At 49.5% G+C, this 18,183-nt stretch overlaps 1 protein-coding gene across 1 annotated transcript in view; it reads left to right on the top strand.

Annotated features, from left to right (window-relative positions):
* Window positions 1–18,183, top strand: part of KIAA0556 (KIAA0556 ortholog) — a 184,872-nt gene that overhangs the window by 42,904 nt on the left and 123,785 nt on the right. Inside the window, exons 3-5 of the mRNA XM_012644954.1 lie at window positions 1,981–2,057; window positions 10,164–10,333; window positions 12,960–13,057. Coding sequence (XP_012500408.1) covers window positions 1,981–2,057; window positions 10,164–10,333; window positions 12,960–13,057 — 345 coding nt within the window. The remainder of the gene's footprint in view (window positions 1–1,980; window positions 2,058–10,163; window positions 10,334–12,959; window positions 13,058–18,183) is intronic.

The following is an 18,183-nucleotide window of genomic DNA, read 5'->3' as shown; positions in this document are numbered from 1 at the left end:
GATGAAGGTACCACATCCTGTTCCCAAGTCAGTCTAGAGAGAGGGGTGTTGGGGAGGCAAAGTGGGGGTGACAGGGGAAGAGTTAAGGAAATGGCAGCAACCTGGGGGCCTGCAGGGAACAGGAGGCAAAAGGAGGACCAGGCTGTCAGCCTGGTCTGGGAGTGACTGTCTGGGCTCCCCATCCAGAGGGCCCTGTTTCCTTGTAATCGGAGGGAGAAGTGAAGACAGGGAGAGAGACTCAAGACAGGTGAGATGGAGAGAGAGACAGACAGACAGACTGTCTACAACCAAGGGCAAAGGAGGAAGGGTGGCTGGAGAAGGCACAGGCAGAAAGCCACGTGGGAAGGTGGGGAGGCTCATTCAGTACCGCAGGTGCCAAGGGAGAGAATCTGGGTTTGGAATTCCCCGTGGCCTGCAGCAGTTGGAAAGAATGAGGAAAAGGACCATGACATTTAGTTAAGGTGGTCCTGGGTCACTCTTGGGTAGGGTTCTAGTAAGATAATGGGTTAAAGTGAGGTTTTAAGAAGAAGAGAATGATGGAGATTATTTTTTTCCTCTCTCTCTTCTCCCCATGGAAGGAATTCCTCCCCATGTAGGAATCATTAAGATTCCTACACAAATTGCATTTGTTACAAATGTCCTACTTGCCGTTTAAAACTTAATCCCTCTAATTTGCTATAACTTGAGACCAGTACCAAGTTGATGTTGTATCTTTAGTCCATTACTTGGCAAAAAGTTATTTAAGAGACAGTAGATCGCAAAGCATTGTTTATGGTATGATCCCATTTTTGTTTAAAAGAAGGTGTATGTTTGTGTATACATATGTATATATGTATATTATGAACGAAGAAAACATTCAGAGGAATAGATATCAAATTATAGTGGAGGTTTGACCAGTATATATATATGTCCACTTTAAATATACAACATTTATTACACATTAATTATCCGTCTTTAAGGCTGTAATAAATTATAATAGGGGTTATCTCTGATGGTTAGATTATGGCATATTACTTAAAATTCTTTTAGCTACATATGACAGAAACTCAGCTGAAACTTCTAAAGCAATAACTGAATCGTCCAGATACTTCTTCATGCATGGGTGGATCCAGAGACTCAAATGATGTCATTAGCAATCCGTTCCTCTCCAGTCTCTTGGATCTGCTGTCTTTTGTATTGGCTTCATACTCAGATAATTCCAGGCCAGCATCTCATTGGCTCAGCACCCGAGTGGAAAGAGTGCAGCTCTTTCCCAAGAGTATCGGCAAAGTCCTAGGGCTGGCTTGGATCATGGTTCACTCCCGAAACAGTGACTCGGTGTGGCTGGGGAAAAACTATGCTGATTGGCAAGGCCAAGGTCATGTGACCCAAGAGGAGCACAAAGGCACTTTCAGGGGCACCTAAGGAAGCCAATGAACTAAAAGGGGCTGAATGGTTCCTTAAAGGAAATCCACGCCCTGTTGTGAGACTAGGAGGAGCAGAACGGCGAATGCCCACCTCCAGCGTGCCTTCGCTCTCTGGGCCAGATGTTTCTGTAATGACTGCATTGTTTAACATACACCTGCACTTCTCTTGCAATGGCAAGGGGAAAATGGATCCCCTTCTAAACAACGGATTTGCGTTGCATCTGGTTATGACAATTGAGATAACTAAATGACGAGTGTTGAGAAAACAGTAAAGCCCAAACCTCGTCAGAGCCCTTGACTTTATGGGGCACAGGAGGAGGATACAGTAGCGAGACTGGGGAGTTGACCTTCTCCTTCTCGTAGATTATTAAAGTTGCGTACGCCTAAGCCCCACTGGGCCATCAGACAGTCTCTGGGGCTCTGGGTCGCCGGAGTGATGGGCCCAGGGAGCTGGGCCTTCGTCACAGGCCAGCCTCTGCCTCTCGGCTTCCTGTGCCTGTGTGGCAGGGCCCTGGGCTCTGAGTCAGTGCTTCCCTGCATTCCGCTATCACACTGCTTTGTTTCTTCGTTTCAGGGTTACACTAAGGACATGGTGACAGACTTTGATGAGAAACATGATGAGTATTTAATATTGCTTCAGCAGAGGAACCGGTAAGATGAAGCCGCTCGATGGCAGCCCTTAATATTAGCCACAAATAAAAATCTATTTAGATTTATTAACAGCATGCAGGCCCCGTTTCATGTAGAAATAGGATGCAGAGGCTTAGAACGTGATCTGCAATCTCAGCTCCTGTTTCTCCATTCACTGATTTAATTGCGTCTTTGGATTGAGCTGTTGCGAACTGTTCGACGTGTAAGTGCTGCCTTTTGCCACCCTGCTTCTGTTGTGGGAGAAGGTAGGATTGCAAGAAAAGCTTGAATTTGGCAGGGCTTGTGCAAGAGTCACCTGACTAGCCCGGTCTGCAGGCTTTGACGGTCTCTTGAAACCTGAGCCTATAATCATGTCCTGTTACGTAAAGAGGGAGTCATTTTACATTTGTGTTTGAAGTTGGTCGATATGTCATTTAAAGTTAGGACTGATTTTGTCTCTGGAGTGCTGGTTCTTGAAAAAGCATGCAATAGGTGCGATGTTTAGTGATCAAGGTCAATGCGTTGCGGCCTGGTTTGAAAGAGGCGTCACCTCCTCGGTTCCTTTGCAGGGATGAGAGGGAGGGTTCATTTTCAATTCCCTGTGGTTTGGCTTCAGGCCTTGAACCTTGCAGTAAGCTGGACTTGCAAACTCAAATTCTAGGAGATGCCAGACCGTGAGTGAAGCCAGCTCAGGGGGGCAGTGGGCACCTGGAGCTCTCATCTCCAAGCTGCTCAGCTCAGGCCGGTTGTTTGTGGGAACACATCCCCTGGGCTCCAGGTCTTCTAGGTTTGCCGGAGAAGCTGAAACCTAGATTTGTGTTGTGAAATCTCTTGAGTTTTAAAATGTTGGTAATGAATTCGAATGAAAGCACAAAACAAACAGAACACTGCAGGCCCACAAAACTGGCTGGATGAGAGGGAGGAAACCAGCTGGGTACTAATGTGGACCCTTGTGTTATGGGAAGGGGCTTGGAGTCTTGCAGACAAGAGTCTTGGTAGGGGAGGTAGTGTCATCCTGAGTGTGGATTCAGCTCTTGTCTCACCGATTGGACTCCTACTGGTGTCGAAAGGGGCCCTGGTGGCATGTTGGGTGGGACAAGTCTTTGTGGTACAGGATAGTCCGGTGCATTGTAGTAGGAGTTCAGCATCCCTGCCCCCTGGCTCCTTTACTAAATTCCATTGAGTCCCCCAGTATCTGTGACAACAACACCTGCCCACTTTCCAGATACCTGCCCCAGCGAGGCAGCACCATCCCTGGTGGAGAACTTCTGAATAGATAAACTCTCTGGGACCTGCTAGAAACGCCACGATGGTGTCCTCTGTGCCCAGCTGCTCTGCGCTCATCTCCCGCCATCCCAGCGCCAACCTCGAACTAGAATAGCGAAGGCTTGTGCTGATTAGACCAACGTGGGTTTTTGTCATCATTAATGCCACGGAGTAGGATGTTTTTATTCAGTTTCTGGCAGGCTGGATGGTGCCACCAAACACCTGGGTGATCATTTAATCATCTACATGTGACTTGGCTGGGGAGAGACTGTCATAGTTCCTTATGAGCAAATTGTTTCTCATTAATCAAGGGATCAATAAGTGTGCAGAGAGGTACTGGCTGATAGCATAAATGAGAATTTTCAGAGACAAGGTTGCAACACAAAGGCAATTAAAAACTATGTCAAAAGGGAGTTGCCATAAAATTTGGAGGGGCGATGTGTTGCCACTGAGAGGAGCTGTCTTAGTAATGGGACGTTAGAAGGTACAGAGGGAGAGAAACTCCTTCAGATGGAGCCCTGTAGAGAACAGGAATGCCGTGAGCTAAGGGTGAGCCAAGCCTCAAAGGAAACTTTTGCAGAGTACCAGCCACGTGCTGGGCGCTTGGCCCCGCCATTTCGCTTTATCTGCACACTACCCAGGGAGGCAGATAGGGTTATTGCACCCATTTTACAGACAAGGAAGTAGAGTCCCAGAGGAGTGAGCAACTTGCCCCGGGTCCCACAGTAGGAAGTGGTGGAGCTGGGCTGTGCTTTAGGTTTGGTTTGACATTGTCATAAATAATCAAGAGGAGAGAAAACTGATCGGGTTGCCAAAGGCCGTAAAGTTCACTAAGGAGGGATTTTGTGGGAATACACTGCAATTTACTCGGAAACCTAGTTTTATGACAGGTCAAAAACCAGCCTCTGAGCTTTACAGTGGGCATTGAGGGAGATGAAGACTCAGGCTGTTTGTCTGGGCTACGCAATCACTGGAGTGAATTCTTAGCAGGGGTCTGCCCAGAACACAGCTGCCATAGATGCTGGGTAACATTCTTCCATTCACTCAGGAGGATTTCATTGAGTACCTTATACGTGCCCGGCGTTACCATTAGCACAAAGGTCAACACGGTGATGAAGAAGGCACAGGTTGTATTAGTTAGCGTTCTTTTAATTGTAAGGGACAGAAACCCAAGGTGAGCAGGCTTAAGCAGCTGGGAAACTTGTTGGCTCATGAAATTAAGAAATCTAGCAGAAACTCTTGCTTCAGGCATAGCTGGATCAAGGTGCTTAAATTATGTCACCAAAATCAATCATTGTCCATCTCTTGCCTTTGTTTTCCCATGTTGGAGTCATTCTCAGGTAGGTGCTTCCCTCACAATGACCAAGACAGCTAGTGGAAGCCCCTACTTACATCCTGCTTCAAAGGGCAGAGAGCATTTCTTTCCTAGTACTTCGAGCAGAAGTGCTGAGGAGGCTCCCATTGGCCTGGCTTGGCTGCATTCTCATCCTGAACCAATCACTCCGTGTGTGTGGTTAGGTGGCATAGTCCTACTGGCTACTCTGTGGCCACCCCACTAAATTGGGCAGTGGAGTCAGTCCCAGCCAAACCACACGGAGTAAGAGAAGGAGTATAGCTGGACCCAGAGGAAATTGGAGGGGCATTGTCTGGAGGATGGGGGATACTAGGCAGCAAAAAGACAGGTGTCTACCACACAATCCTCACCCTTGAGGAACTCCCTGGGTAGTGGCAGGGTAAGCACGAGGCCACCTATAACTTTGCCAGTAGGAGCAGAAAGTGATCATGTGCTCCTAGGAAAGGATCAGGGCAGGGGGGACAAAGAGGGAGGCTCTGGAGATGTGACAGCCCCACCCGCCCCCGGCACAAACCCTCCCAGCCGCCTGTCCCAGCGGGCTCTCAGTGATTCGGGTCACTCAATGTCGTGAAAGATATGATCACACCCAACAAGATTCGTGAAAGAGCAAGCAACGTGATCAAAGGGCCGAGATATGAGTATGGACTGAAAAGATGAGGACCCCTGTATCTGAAGAGGTGATGGCCACCGAGAGGGGCTGTCATAGACACCTCGAGATTGCAGAGAGTGGACACAGATTTGTCCACCAGATCTAAGAATCCAGCGATGCTATTATCACTTGGTCCTTGAAAAGAGTCATTTGAGGGAAACTTACAGGAAAATCTGCCCCAAGAGCAGATTCAGGCAGAGAGAAGGAAGGAGAAAGCCAGCACCATGGGGGCTTTGCACGGCCACTCTCTGAGTTGCAGCTTTAACCCAGCGTCCCGTTTTGTCATCAGAGCCTTTCGTGCTGAGCTCTGTCCTCCACGCTGCACCACCTCGACCTGCACAGACGCTGTTCTGTGGGGCATCCTGTGGGCCGCCCAGGTCCTGGGGAGGAATGGCAGACGTACCCCTCCCGCCTCCCTCGTCATCTTTCAAGACTGGACTCAAGTGCCACCAGCTCCAGGGAAGCCCCAGCTGGGAGCCGTTGCTCCCTCCTCTGCTCCTTGCTCAGAGCCCCTGTTGCGTGATGCCTGGGGCTGGAGGCAAGAGCAGCAGAATGGGGCAGGTGAGAGCACAGGCTCTGCAGCCCCACCTGGGTGGTGGCTTACTACGGGCCAGAACGTAAATCTAGGCTCAGCTGCTTCTGTGGCTTCCTGATAAAACAGGCCAATGGTGGAACCTAAGTCCCAGGGCCATTGGAGGATGAAATAATCCCACAGTCATCCCACCAGCCAAGTCAGTGATCATGGTCATCATGATTGTCCTCTTAATATTAAACATGCCTTCTCTCCAAGTCGATATCCAGGGCTGACCCTGGGAGAACTCCTAGGTTGACCCTTGAGATGACTGAGGTCTGGTGGAACCACGTGGCTCATCTGCATGCCATGGCAACCACACCGCTCAGAGGCCAGAGACAGAAGTCTAGTCACAATCAGGCCCTGCCCTGTGTGCTCCCCAGGTCCTCCTCACCATCTGGGTCCCTGCCGTGGTGGCCCATGACGGGGACAGTCCTCCCCGACCACCCCAGCCCTCAACCACATAGGTCCCCAGTCACACACTCCCCCATGACACCCTGTGCTCCTAACTCGCTGAGCCTCCACTTCCTCATCCGTGCAAAGGAGCTCTGCACAGGTGACTCTAAACGTCAGGTAAAATGGAAATGGTGGCTGTGACATGCACCAGGAAAATGATACCTGTGAACAGTAGTATACTCAGTCATGTCTCCTGCTAGACCTTGAGTTCCTTGGGGCCACTTGTTGCAGAAATAGGCATTGAGAGCATTCCCCATCGTTCCTCACCATGGCCGACAGGAGGATGCCTGTGCCCAGGGGCTCGGATTGCAGTGGGGAGGGAGGGATGGAGTATAGACAAATGCACAGATAAAGCATAGTATAATGTCAGGCGGCGTGTTATGTGCGCCGTGAAAAAACTCAAACCGGGAAGAGAGTAGAAGGTGGCAGGGCTCGATTTTAGATGGGGCAGGAACTGACTCTGATTTATCTGAATCCTCTGCACCCAGGACAGCTTTTTATGCAAAGTAGGCTATCAATTAAAAAACACACTTTTCTTCGATGCCACCTGAATATTACTGATGCTCTCAGCTGCAGTAGGGGGAGTTCCTTTAGCAGTTCCTTTCACAGTCTGAATAATTATCTACTAATTTATCAGTTTCATAAATCCACATTTTCATAAATCATTCTGTTTAAGGAGAGGCACACGTGGAGTGCCAGCCCTGGGTCCCGGGTAACTGGATGCGGAGACTGTTAACGTGGCATCAGAGGGCAGGCAGAGAAGTTGAGGCGGGCTCTCTGCTTGGGTGATCAGATTTCCTGCCCCGCCCCGCCACAGGGCCTCCCAGGATGTGGGCTCCTGCTCTCTCCTCTCCCCGGAGACTGCTGGTGGCCCCCGGCGTCCCTTGATGGTTTGCTCCAGCGAGCATAGCTATGCCATGTTTGGAAATTGTCTCTTAGTTACTTGTGTTTTCCTTCTGTTTTATGTTGTCGCCCAACAATCAGGCGTCTCCCAGGCTTCCAAGGCTGGAAGAGATAAGCACTTTGTAATAAATGCTCCTGCCGCAATTGTTGAAAAGACGGATGTATCAGCCGCTAAAGAAACATTTAAAAATAAACAAAGAAATCACACACAATGCCATCACCTTACCTCAACAACCGATTTCATTTTAACATCTATCACCTTCCACTCTGGGGCCAGAAACTCACTTTTGTCCAACTTTGCTTTTGCCATGTATGTACCATTTTTTCATCCCTCTCTGGACGGATCACAAACAATCCCCCATGTTTCTACACAGTCTTCAAGATTTTAACAGCCGCACAATATCCCAGCTTCCTCCTACCTGGTGTTGGACATTTGGGTTATTTTCAGGGTTTTGTTATGACTAAACACTATCCATCTTCTTGCTCAGGAACAATTTCCAGAATGTGCTTCCTGGGGAAAGACCCACATAGCATTTTCTATATTTTCATATTACGTCCAACAAGGTGCTGTGAGTTACAAGCAATGTCTAGGTTTGCCAATTTCAACAGCATCTTGATAGCTTTAGATGTTGTCTTTGTTGTGGTGAAGACCCTGGATTGCCTAAGTTTGCATGCTTGCCCTGCCACGGACCCGCTGTGTGACTTTGGGCAAATTACTTAACCTCTCTTTGCCTCAGTCTCCTTATCTGCTAAGTGGGGATAATAAAAGTAATTATCCTATAGCTGCTGTCCCCAACCCCTGGGCCGCGGACCGGTACCAGTCTGTGGACCGTTAGGAACCGGGCCGCACAGTGGAAGTGAGGGGCAAGCGAGGGAAGCTTCATCTGTATTTGCAGCCGCTCCCCATGGCTCGCAGCACCGCCTGGGCTCTGCTTCCTGTCAGATCACCAGTGGCATTGGATCCTCATAGGAGCAAACCCTACCATAAACTGCGCATGGGAGGGATCTAGGTTGTGGCTCCTTATGAGAACTAATGCCTGATGATCTGGGGTGGAGCTGAGGCGGTGATGCTAGCGCTGGGGAGCGGCTGCAAATACAGATTATCATTAGCAGAGAGGTCTGACTGCACAATAAATATAATGTGCTTGCATCATCCCAAAACCATCCCCCGCCAATCCATGGAAAAATTGTCTTCCATGAAACCGGTCCCTGGTGCCAAAAAGGTTGGGGACTGCTGCCCCATAGGGTTGTCGCGGAGGTCAATGTCTTAATACAGTTGATTCTCATTCTCGGATTCCATATCTGTGAATCTGCCTACTCACTGCAGCTTACCTGTAACCCCACGGTCCATTCCTGTGCATTTTCAGTCATTCACAGATACGTGCAGAGCAGCAAAAAATTGTAGTCACCTGACTCTCACGTTCCCAGCTGAGGTAGAACCAGGCAACACTTTGCTACCTTCTTTCGGTGTAAACAAGTGTCCTTTTCGAGGTAGACCTAATACCACGTTTTTCACATTTTTGTGCTTTTTCTTGATGATTTCTCTGTTTAAATCGGCCCCCAGACATACTGCAGGAATGCTGTCCAGGGTTCCCAAGCACAAGAAGGCTGTGATGTGCCTCATGAAGAAAATACGTGTATTAGGTCAGCTTTGTTCAGGCATGAGTTGCGATGCTTTTGACTGCGAGCTCAGTGTGAATGAATCAGCAGTGCAAGAGGGCGTCTTTGAACAGAAGCACGCATAAAACAAGGTTGTGTGGTGATCGGTTCGTGAAAATGTGACCACAGACTCTCAGGAACCTAATCCTGTATTTCCGCTAGAAGCAATGGTTCAGTATTCACTAATTCCTTATTCTCGGTGGCTTTCTAGGCCACATCTACAGCAAATAATGAGAATTAACTGTCTATGTATGTACAACAGAGTTTGGCACACAGCACACACCTTTTATGTGACTGCTATTGTTTTTTAAAATTTAAATTTTGCTCATTTGGTAGGTACTTCTTTAATTACTAAAGAAGATTCACACTTGTTGCTGCGTTGGTTGGTTGTCTGTATAAATCTAGTTGTGGGGGTGGGTATAGGTGTTTGTAAAGATACTGGAGAGTTTACTGTCACATGGAAGCAGTTTGGAGGGGGCTAAAAAGGACACCGTGCACTGTTTATGGCAATGGAATGTCCGGAGTGGGAAATGGACCAAGTTCGAAGCGTGAGGATGGGCTTTAGTGAAAGCTAAATTAAAGACCTGGCCACATGCATGCCAAGACCCTTTTAGCCAAAGGATGTGATAATCATATCATTAATCTTGAACAAACACCTATAATCAAATACGGATATATTTTTTAACTGCAATAGAATACGAAATGATGCCATTTGAGATATCAAGGGTGAGTGTTTGAGAACACATATATTCACTGAAGCAAAAAATTAGCCTGCCCAGTCTTGCGAGGGATGTTTTCTGATTGGTAAATGTGTTATGTGAAATCCCTCTCGCAAAGCCTTAGACCCTACGCCACCTTTTGTTACATGTCAAACAAATTTTCACTATCCACACAGAGTGCAATTGCATAAAATTGGGATCATCTCAGAAAATCCAGGTTGTGTGATAGCAGGATGCACACATATGCCCCCTCTCTGCCTCAGCCACCACGGGGCAGGGCTGTGTGTTTATTTTTGCTAACGTGTATTTGAGCCTTAGAACGAGAGCAGAAACTTCCCTGCAGGGTCCCCAAACAGTCTCCCCCTCGCTGCTTCTCTGTGTGTGTCATGGGCCTCTTTAGAGGCTGTTTGCAGACAAACAGCTGGGCACACGTCCCCCAGCCTCTGATTGGGCACGCTTCACCCTCAGAACAGCAGTTCACTCCTGGCTTGGGGGTGGCAGCCGCCCAGACTCTCATACGATGAGGTGCAAGCGATCATTTCTCTTGCAGGATATTAAAGCAGTTGAAAGCCAAGGACCCCGTGCAATTGAGGCTGGAGCACTTGGAGCAAGGTTTCTCTGTCTACGTGAACGGGGCCAATTCTGAGCTGAAGAACTCACCACGGAAAGCCGTTCACCCCGACTTCTCCAGAAGCGCCTCGCATGCCGAGGGGACACGTGGTGAGTGCAGGGCCTCCAGGCGGAGCAGCAGCTCCGTTAGTTAAAATTAATTAGGGACCATGAAACTCCATCCCGTGCGCATGAATTTACCAGCAGATAACTAGCTAATGAACACAAGTTAACTATACCCACTTGGCCAGAAAGAGAGCATGAGATTAAAAACGAGAAATCCTGTTTATTCCTTTTTTTTTTTTCGAGACAGTCTCGCTCCATCACCCTGGATAGAGTGCAGTGGCATCATCATAGCTCACTGCAACCTCCAACTCTTGGGCTCAAGTGATCCTCCTGCGTCAGCCTCCTAAATAGCTGGGACTATAGGTGCATGCCCAGCTGATTTTTCTATTTTTAGTAGAGACGGAGTCTCGCTCTTGCTCAGGCTGGTCTTGAACTTCTGAGCTCAAGTGATCCTCCTGCTTCAGCCTCCCAGAGTGCTAGGATTACAGGCGTGAGCCACCGCGCCCAGCCTGTTTATTTCTTTTTAAACTAGTTTTGGCCTCTACCAGCCCAGAGCAAAGGGTCCAGAGCAGTAAATTCCTAGCTTTTACATTTTCTGCATTTCAAGTGTCAGTACTTTAAGAAAATTTCTTGTGCAATTTTGGATTATATCTGATTTTCACTTGATAGGTCTTAACTCTGGTATCTGACCTCTGTGTAATATTTGAATCCACCGTTCATTTCTGCGTTTAGTTAATCCATATCCTGCATACTTTAAATCAATTTCATGTGTCCCCTAAGAAAAGCACGGGAAGCCCAAGAATGTACTGGAAAAGCACCCATCGCAGTGTCTGGCGTAGGGTAGGCACCAAAAATGATTTGGCAGTTGAATGAATGAAATGGCACAGCTCATGGAGTCAGGTTACCATGGGGAAGCCACTTTGTCTCTTTGTGCCTTTGCTCGTCTTTAAAATGGTACTGTTAATGGAAAGAAACCAAACTGTACAATAATTTAAAGACGCTTATTCTGAGCTAATATGAGTAACTGTGGCCCAGGGATACACGAACCCAAGGAACCTTGAGTAAGTGGCCCTGAGGTGGTCAGATTACAGCTTGGTTTTGCACATTTCAGGGAGGCGGGAGTTATAGGCAAAGACATAAAACAGTACATGGAAGGTATACGTTGGTTTGACCCGAAAAAGCTGGATATCTTGAAGTGGCGGCTTACAAGTCAAAGGTGGATTTAGAGATTCTTTAATTGACACTTGTTTGAGAGAGCTAAGCTTTGTCTGAAAATTTGGAGTCAGTAGGAAGGAATGCCTAAGTTAAGATAAGGGGGTCTGTTATCTATTATGTGATAACCACGCCAGCAAAAAAAACCACGCCAGCAAAAAAAAGACCTGTTAACTAGATTTTATGGATTGTAAGGCATGGATTAACCCTTGCCTTACATGGCCTTATGTCTTATTTTTAATTTGGTGTCTTATTATCACAAAGAGTCTGTTTTGTCAGTCTTATGATCTCTATTTTAACATTAATGCTGGTTAATTATTATGTCTAAACTCCAAAAGGAAGGGGGCATAATGAGGTTTGTCTGACCTTTCTGATAGGGAGCTTAGTTCCAGGGTCCCCTAGGCCAACTGGGGTCCATTCAGTCAGTTGGGAAGCTTAGGATTTTAATTTCTTAGGACTAAGGAGGGTGCCTATCCCTAGGGTGTGTCAGAGCACCCTGCAAGGCAGCCCGCCTCGTGTGAGAGGCCAGTGGCTCGTGTGAGAGGCCACAAGTTACAAGAAGAGGATTTGGAATGAAGCAGAGCCGTATTTGAAGGAGCCCTGTTCTGCCACATTCGATCTTTGAGACCTTAGGCAATTGGAACTTCTCTGACCCTCGGTTTCCCATAAAATGGGAATAATTTTGCCCACCCTGCAGACTTGCCAGGAAAATTAAATGACATGAGAAATGTAAAGTAGAACACAGTAACTTTAATTTGTGTTACTCTAATTCTGGCTTCACAGATAGGGTAAGATCCCAAGCATTAATAGATAGTAAAAGTCAAAACAACAACAAAAGGATAGGAGGAGAAAGGAATGTTCCAAAATGTTTTCCTAGGAGAGCCACTGCAGTTCAACATGGAATTTAGCATTAGCTTCCTAGTCCCCAGGGCAAAGAGGGAAACCAATGGCTCTCCTAGCTTTCCTGGTGGAGGAGGCAGGGCAAACCTGCTGCTCTTTAGAATTAGGCCTTCCCTGGTCCAGGTTTCAAGGGGCAACAGACAATAGGATTCTGTGTCCTTGGAGCACCAGCAGTACATTCATTCATTCATTGAACAAATATCTTCACCCTCTACCCTCTACTACACAAATGGACCTCTTGTGTATACTGTCCTGTACCTTGCTCCTACATCTTGGAGATTGTTCTTTGTATGTATAGATCTGCCTGATTTGGCTGTACATTATACATATTATTGCATGGCATGGATGTGCTAGGACTTATTTACCCATTTTCTTTTTGCTGGGCACTGAGTTTGTTTTCTAATGTTTTGTTGCTACACGCAGTGCTATAGTGAATATTATCATATGTGCGACTTTGGGCACACTGACATGCATTTTAGGTATAAGTCACAAAACAATCCGTAAGTGCGAGCTTGTCGTCGGTGCCTTACCAAGTCTCCTTCCCTCATCTCTGGTGCAGATTACGGACGAAGAACCCTGTTTCGAGAAGCTGAAGAAGCCTTAAGACGCAATTCACGGACGGCCCCCAGTAAAGTTCAGCGCCGAGGATGGCACCAGGTCTGGAAACCAAGGGCAGAGTCAAGACTGTTGCCCCAGCTCACACTTTAGAATAAGGGGTGTGGGGTTGTCGTGGGAACAGAAATAGAATGAGGGCATTGAAAACCCCATAGGCAGGATGTGGGTCTGGCTGGGCACTGCAGTGGAGCCTTTTAGCATGTGGAACCAGCCTCTGAAGAGTCCTCTCTCTGCTGCATGGTCCTCCCTTCTGGCTGGGGCGCCCTGGCCCCACTCAGGCATGTAAGAAGGTCAGACTCAGAGCCCCATCATGATAACCCATTCATACAGCAGTTTTTCATTGAGCACCTACTATGTGTCAGACACGGTCTTAGATGCCAGGGATACAGTGGGTGAGTGAGACAGAGCCCCTGCCCCATGGAACTGAGATGCCAGTTTGGGTTGCTGCTGTGTCAGAAGCTTACATTTCGGAGCACCTCCCCTGGGTACGAGGCGTGGGCTCAGCTCCTACAGGACTCCTCCTTTGCCCTCCCAGCAGCCCTAAGTTTCAGTGGTGTCCCTCTTTTTAGGAAGCAGAGGAGGTGGAAGCTCAGAAAAGTTCTATGATTTTTCCAAGGTGAACAGCTAAGAAGTGGCAGAATCAAGATTCAAACTCAGATCTTCCGCTCCAGGTTCTGTGTCCTTGCTCCTACAGCCCTTGAGACCTGACCTTGCAGTCACTGACGCCTTACCTGGGTGCGGTGTGTCTCAGCCCTGATTGCACATTTGAATCACCTGGGGAGGTTTTAAAATACAGGTGCCCAGGCCCCACCCTCAGAGATTCTGACTTCATGAGGCTTAAGCAGTGGGTTTTTAAAAATTATTGTTATTATTAATCTTGTGTTCGCCAAGATTGAGAACTACTGCTGTATAATATTTTACACGGTGCCAAATGGATGGGTCTACGGTAAATGCTTTCGTGTGCCTTATGGGCCCAGCCACCTTTACCATAACCCTGTTAGGTCAGGAAATGTCCCCATTGTGCTACTGAAGAAATTGAGGCCCAGAGGGGTAAGGTGACTCGCTCAGAGTCACATAGCTACTAAGGGAAGAGGGTAGGCTGGGACTTGAACCCCGGACCTGTGAAGGCAAACCCTGTGATCTTTCCTTTTCCTCACCAGGCATTCGCAAGTCTGTGATTAAATGGGGAAGGGTGTTCCTGCCTTATCCGAGTGCTGATGAGCAAGGCCTAGAGGGCACACAGCCTGGAGGCCTCCTTTTGTCCCCAGCAATGAATATTAATTTGTCGTTAATGAGGCCTTTCTCCACTTCCCACTTAAGACAGTTCTTCCAGTTGTTTTGAGAGCCTTCTATTATCAGGAGCCGTATTTGTGTCTTAGACTGTGGCTTAATGGCTGCCCCAGAGTCTGTGCAATTTAAAAGACTTGGCCTAAGATTAATTAGCATCCCTCTCCTGCCTCTCCTTGTGGTCCCACACTTCACAGGGCCTAATCATAGCTAATTTCCTGGCTTCCTGATGCCTTGAGGGCTGTAATTGTCCTTCTATGCCATATCAGTCTGGGGTTAGCCAGTGTCTAACTACAGAGACACTGGGGCTATTTTAAGCAGAAAGGAACCGATGCGGGGAGTCAGTTGCTTACAAAATCCTTGGGCTGGCTGAGGGGTGGGCTGTAGGCTGGGCCTCCAGGTTGGTGCCCAGAAAGCACAGTCGCTTAGCCCTGGCCTGCGGCGGGGACGGTCAGGAAGGCACAGGATCCACATCAGGAAGCATCCCCTTAGGTGCGACCCAGGAATCAGGGAGCAACTGCCACCGCTGTCGGCCTCCGAGTGACCCCGGGCCTGCTAGAGCAACAGTGCAAAGAAAAGTTGACCCCTGCCCCGTAGCCTGGCTAGCAAGTCAGGGACAGTGTTGAAAAACCTGTCACCTCCATGACGGTGCTCAGCACAGATCAGCCAACCTCTGTCCCCTTCATCTCCTCCCCTCACTTCTGCTTTCCCTGTCACATGTGAGGCTGAACCTAAATCACACCCACCACCTAGGCTGCCAGGGAGCCTGGAAACGCAGTTGCTTTCTGCCTCTGCCACTCAGCCAGGCCCCCTAGGATGGGAGCGGGATGGGCGCCGAGTGACAGGTGCTACGTGAACTCTGCTCCTCCCACAAATGGGCCTTTGGGGCCACCCCTCAGAGATACAGACAAACCAGGGAGCATTCCCGAGTGGTGAGTGGGCTCGAATGCATGTCATGAAAGAAATCAGCCATTAATGTAACAGACCTTTATTGGCACCTGCCAGAGCCCAGGCACTGTGCAGGGCTCTGGGGTTAAAAAAAAAAAAAAAAATCCAAGAAGGCTCAGTTCCTGCCCTTGAAGTTCCCGCTGTAAAGACATGGGGACTGCTTACCTGGGAGGAGGGTGCGACAACTGATTTCAAACATGTGGAGGGCAGGCCTGGGGGAGTCCAGAGGTTAACAACTTGAAGTCTGTGGGTCAAACTTGCTTCCAGATAATGTTTTTTTGGACTCACACAGTTTGCAAAAAGACTTTTGGTCACTTACCAACATTTAAATTCAAAAGATTTCATACATATAAAAAAATCTATATTCCTACTTCCCTGGAAAAAAATGGAAAGATCTGGCCCCCTTCTTCCCATTAGGCAGCCAGCAGCAAGAGCGGAGTCGTGGCTGACCCCTTTGGACAGGGCAGGAGCCCTCCCGTTTGTCGCAGTCCCCACCACTCCCTAGCGCTCCAGTGGTGAGGCCAGTGGTATCATGCTTGGGTGGCTGTTTCTCTTATCTCCTGCTTCCATTTCCCACTGGCTCACTAGCTGTGTGCCCTGGAGCCGGCAATGCAACCTCCCTAAGCTTTGGTTTAACCATCGATGAAACCTCCCAGGGCTACTGATGGGGAATGTGTGTAGTGTGTGTCACAGGTGGTTGGTCAGCAGGGGCTGTCTGCTGCCTCAGTTGGGAGCACCTGGCAGCAGGTGACAGACAAGTCCAGAGCAATGGTTCGGAGCACAGACTCTGGAACCCAGCAGCCCAGGTTCAAACCTCGGCTCCACCCCTTACTGGTTGTATGGTCTGGTCTTGGCTGAGCCGCTTAACCCCTCGGTGCCTGCTTTCTCACTTGCCCAGTGGAGTTCATAATGGTCCCTGCCTCAACAGGAAGTTAACGAGGATCGAGCTAGCAGTGTTTGTAGAGAGGTTCAAGCAGAGCCTGGCACAGAAGTCACTGAACAGTACTGACCGCAGATGGTGAGGGTGGCTTGGCCTGGAGACCACAGGGCTTTTCACGCCACTGGGTTCCTTTACTCATTCATGTGTTACTTCCTTCATTCTGTGATCACTTACTAAGTTTTGGACACTTACGGGTGCTGGGGTCAGAGCAGTGAGTAAGGCCGGCCAGGCTCTGCCCTCCTGGAGCTCACGTTTGCAGGGAGGGGGTGGGAAGGCACATGGCCAGAGCAGACAGGTAGGTAGACAGCGAGCAGGGGCATGGGCCACACTGCGTCTGCAGGAAGAGTCACTTTAGCAAGGGTGGGCAGCAAGGCCTCCCAAGGGGACATGTCTCAGCTGAGACCTGCCCTGAGATCGGGGGGTGGGGGGAGAGTCTCCCAGGTGAGGGCACAGCCAGGGCAACGGGCAGCGGGCACGAGCTGAGAGGCGTGGTAGCCAGTGCGGAAGGGGGAGCAGGTGGGGGTGGGGGTCAGGGCTGCAAGTAGGAGGGGCCGATCAGGCAGGGCCTAGAAGACCACGGGAAGGAGTTTGAGTTTCAGTCAAATGCGAGGACTCCCCAGGAAAGCACGATGTCTGGGTCCGTGTCATGGGAAGGTCCCCACTGCTATGTGCAGGGAGAGGCTCCCCGGGAGCCTGATGCAGCTCCTGGCTCCCTACCAACCTTCCACAACCCCCCTCTCCTCGCACCTCCGTTCCCTGTCCCCCAGCTTCTGCTGACTCATACCTTCAGTGTTCACCTGACCCATCAAGCCTTCTCTAGGCAAGGTTTTCACTCCCTCCAAACTGGTTTGTAGAAAGTTTCCGAGAGAGAGACAGTCTGAATCTCTCAGCTCATCTTTGTTACCAGGTCATGGTCTGGAGTGCCGGCTGGTTAGCCTGGACTACCCCTCCATCGCCTGCCAGCCCATGGGCTGTGACCAGAGGTGGGGCCAGGTCATCTGAAGCTGTCCTGCCTGTCCTAGCATTGCCCCTTGTCCCATAGCTTCCAGGCAAGGGGGCTGGAGATAGGAAAGAGACTCAGTGTGCCAACTACACTGTTACTGCTGTCGTGAGGGAGAAGGACTGGAATGCTTTCCTGTGGCCCCAACAAGTGGAGTTCAGTTTCTCCAGGGTAGAAAGCACAAGGAGACAGTCTGGAGCCCACAGCATAGCGAGGAAGACGATCTTTCCGTCCTAGCCCTTTTGGATGGCTCCTCTATGCTTGGAGACAGCCAGCGGTAGGCAGAGTGGTCAAGGCAACCAAGTCCCCGATGGCCAGTGGCCACTTCTCCAAAACCACTCCATCAGGCGAGGGTCCACAGCCCTCTCCCAGTCTCGGGGTTTCTCCCATAGGGCAGGGCCCACCTAGAGGGACCAGCGGGGCCACACGGTCACCTTGTATATTCACACGGGGCATGGCCGGGTCAGGAGGGGACAGTGGTCTGACAGTGGTCACAAGACAGTGAGCACCTGCAGCCACTGCCTTTCTCACAGCCAGCACAGCACCGTTTCCTCCCTGTCACAAGCTCCCTTCTCTCCTACCGGCCATCTTGCCGGGTTTCCCGTGGTGTCCCCCGGAACTCTCTCGAGCCACACGTCCCATGTCCACTGACCAAGCCAGACACAGTTGCCTTCTTCAGTAGAAGGGATGCCCCTTCTGTGGTCTTGCCCAGCAACAAGGAAGCGCTTTTGGGTAGAGCTGCCCAAAAGGCACCCAACTCTGAGGATCCCTGGAGCTGAAGGTCACAGCGTCACCAAACGTTGGCTGCTGGCCAAGAGGTTGACGCGCTCCACCCATAAAACCCTTCCCAAGACTCTCAGGTTCAGGGGGCTTGGGGAGGCTGATGACGCTGGCTGTGTGGGGCTTCCGAGCCGCTGCCTTTCCTGTGGGATGGGCCGGTGGTGATGTATGGGCCTTGCTCGTACTGTCCTTTCTCCCTCACCACTTCTGGGC

The sequence above is a fragment of the Propithecus coquereli genome, unplaced genomic scaffold, assembly GCF_000956105.1.
Source record: "Propithecus coquereli isolate 6110/MARCELLA unplaced genomic scaffold, Pcoq_1.0 Scaffold223, whole genome shotgun sequence".
Classification (NCBI taxonomy): domain Eukaryota; kingdom Metazoa; phylum Chordata; class Mammalia; order Primates; family Indriidae; genus Propithecus; species Propithecus coquereli.
This window is presented reverse-complemented; position numbering and strand designations above follow the sequence as displayed.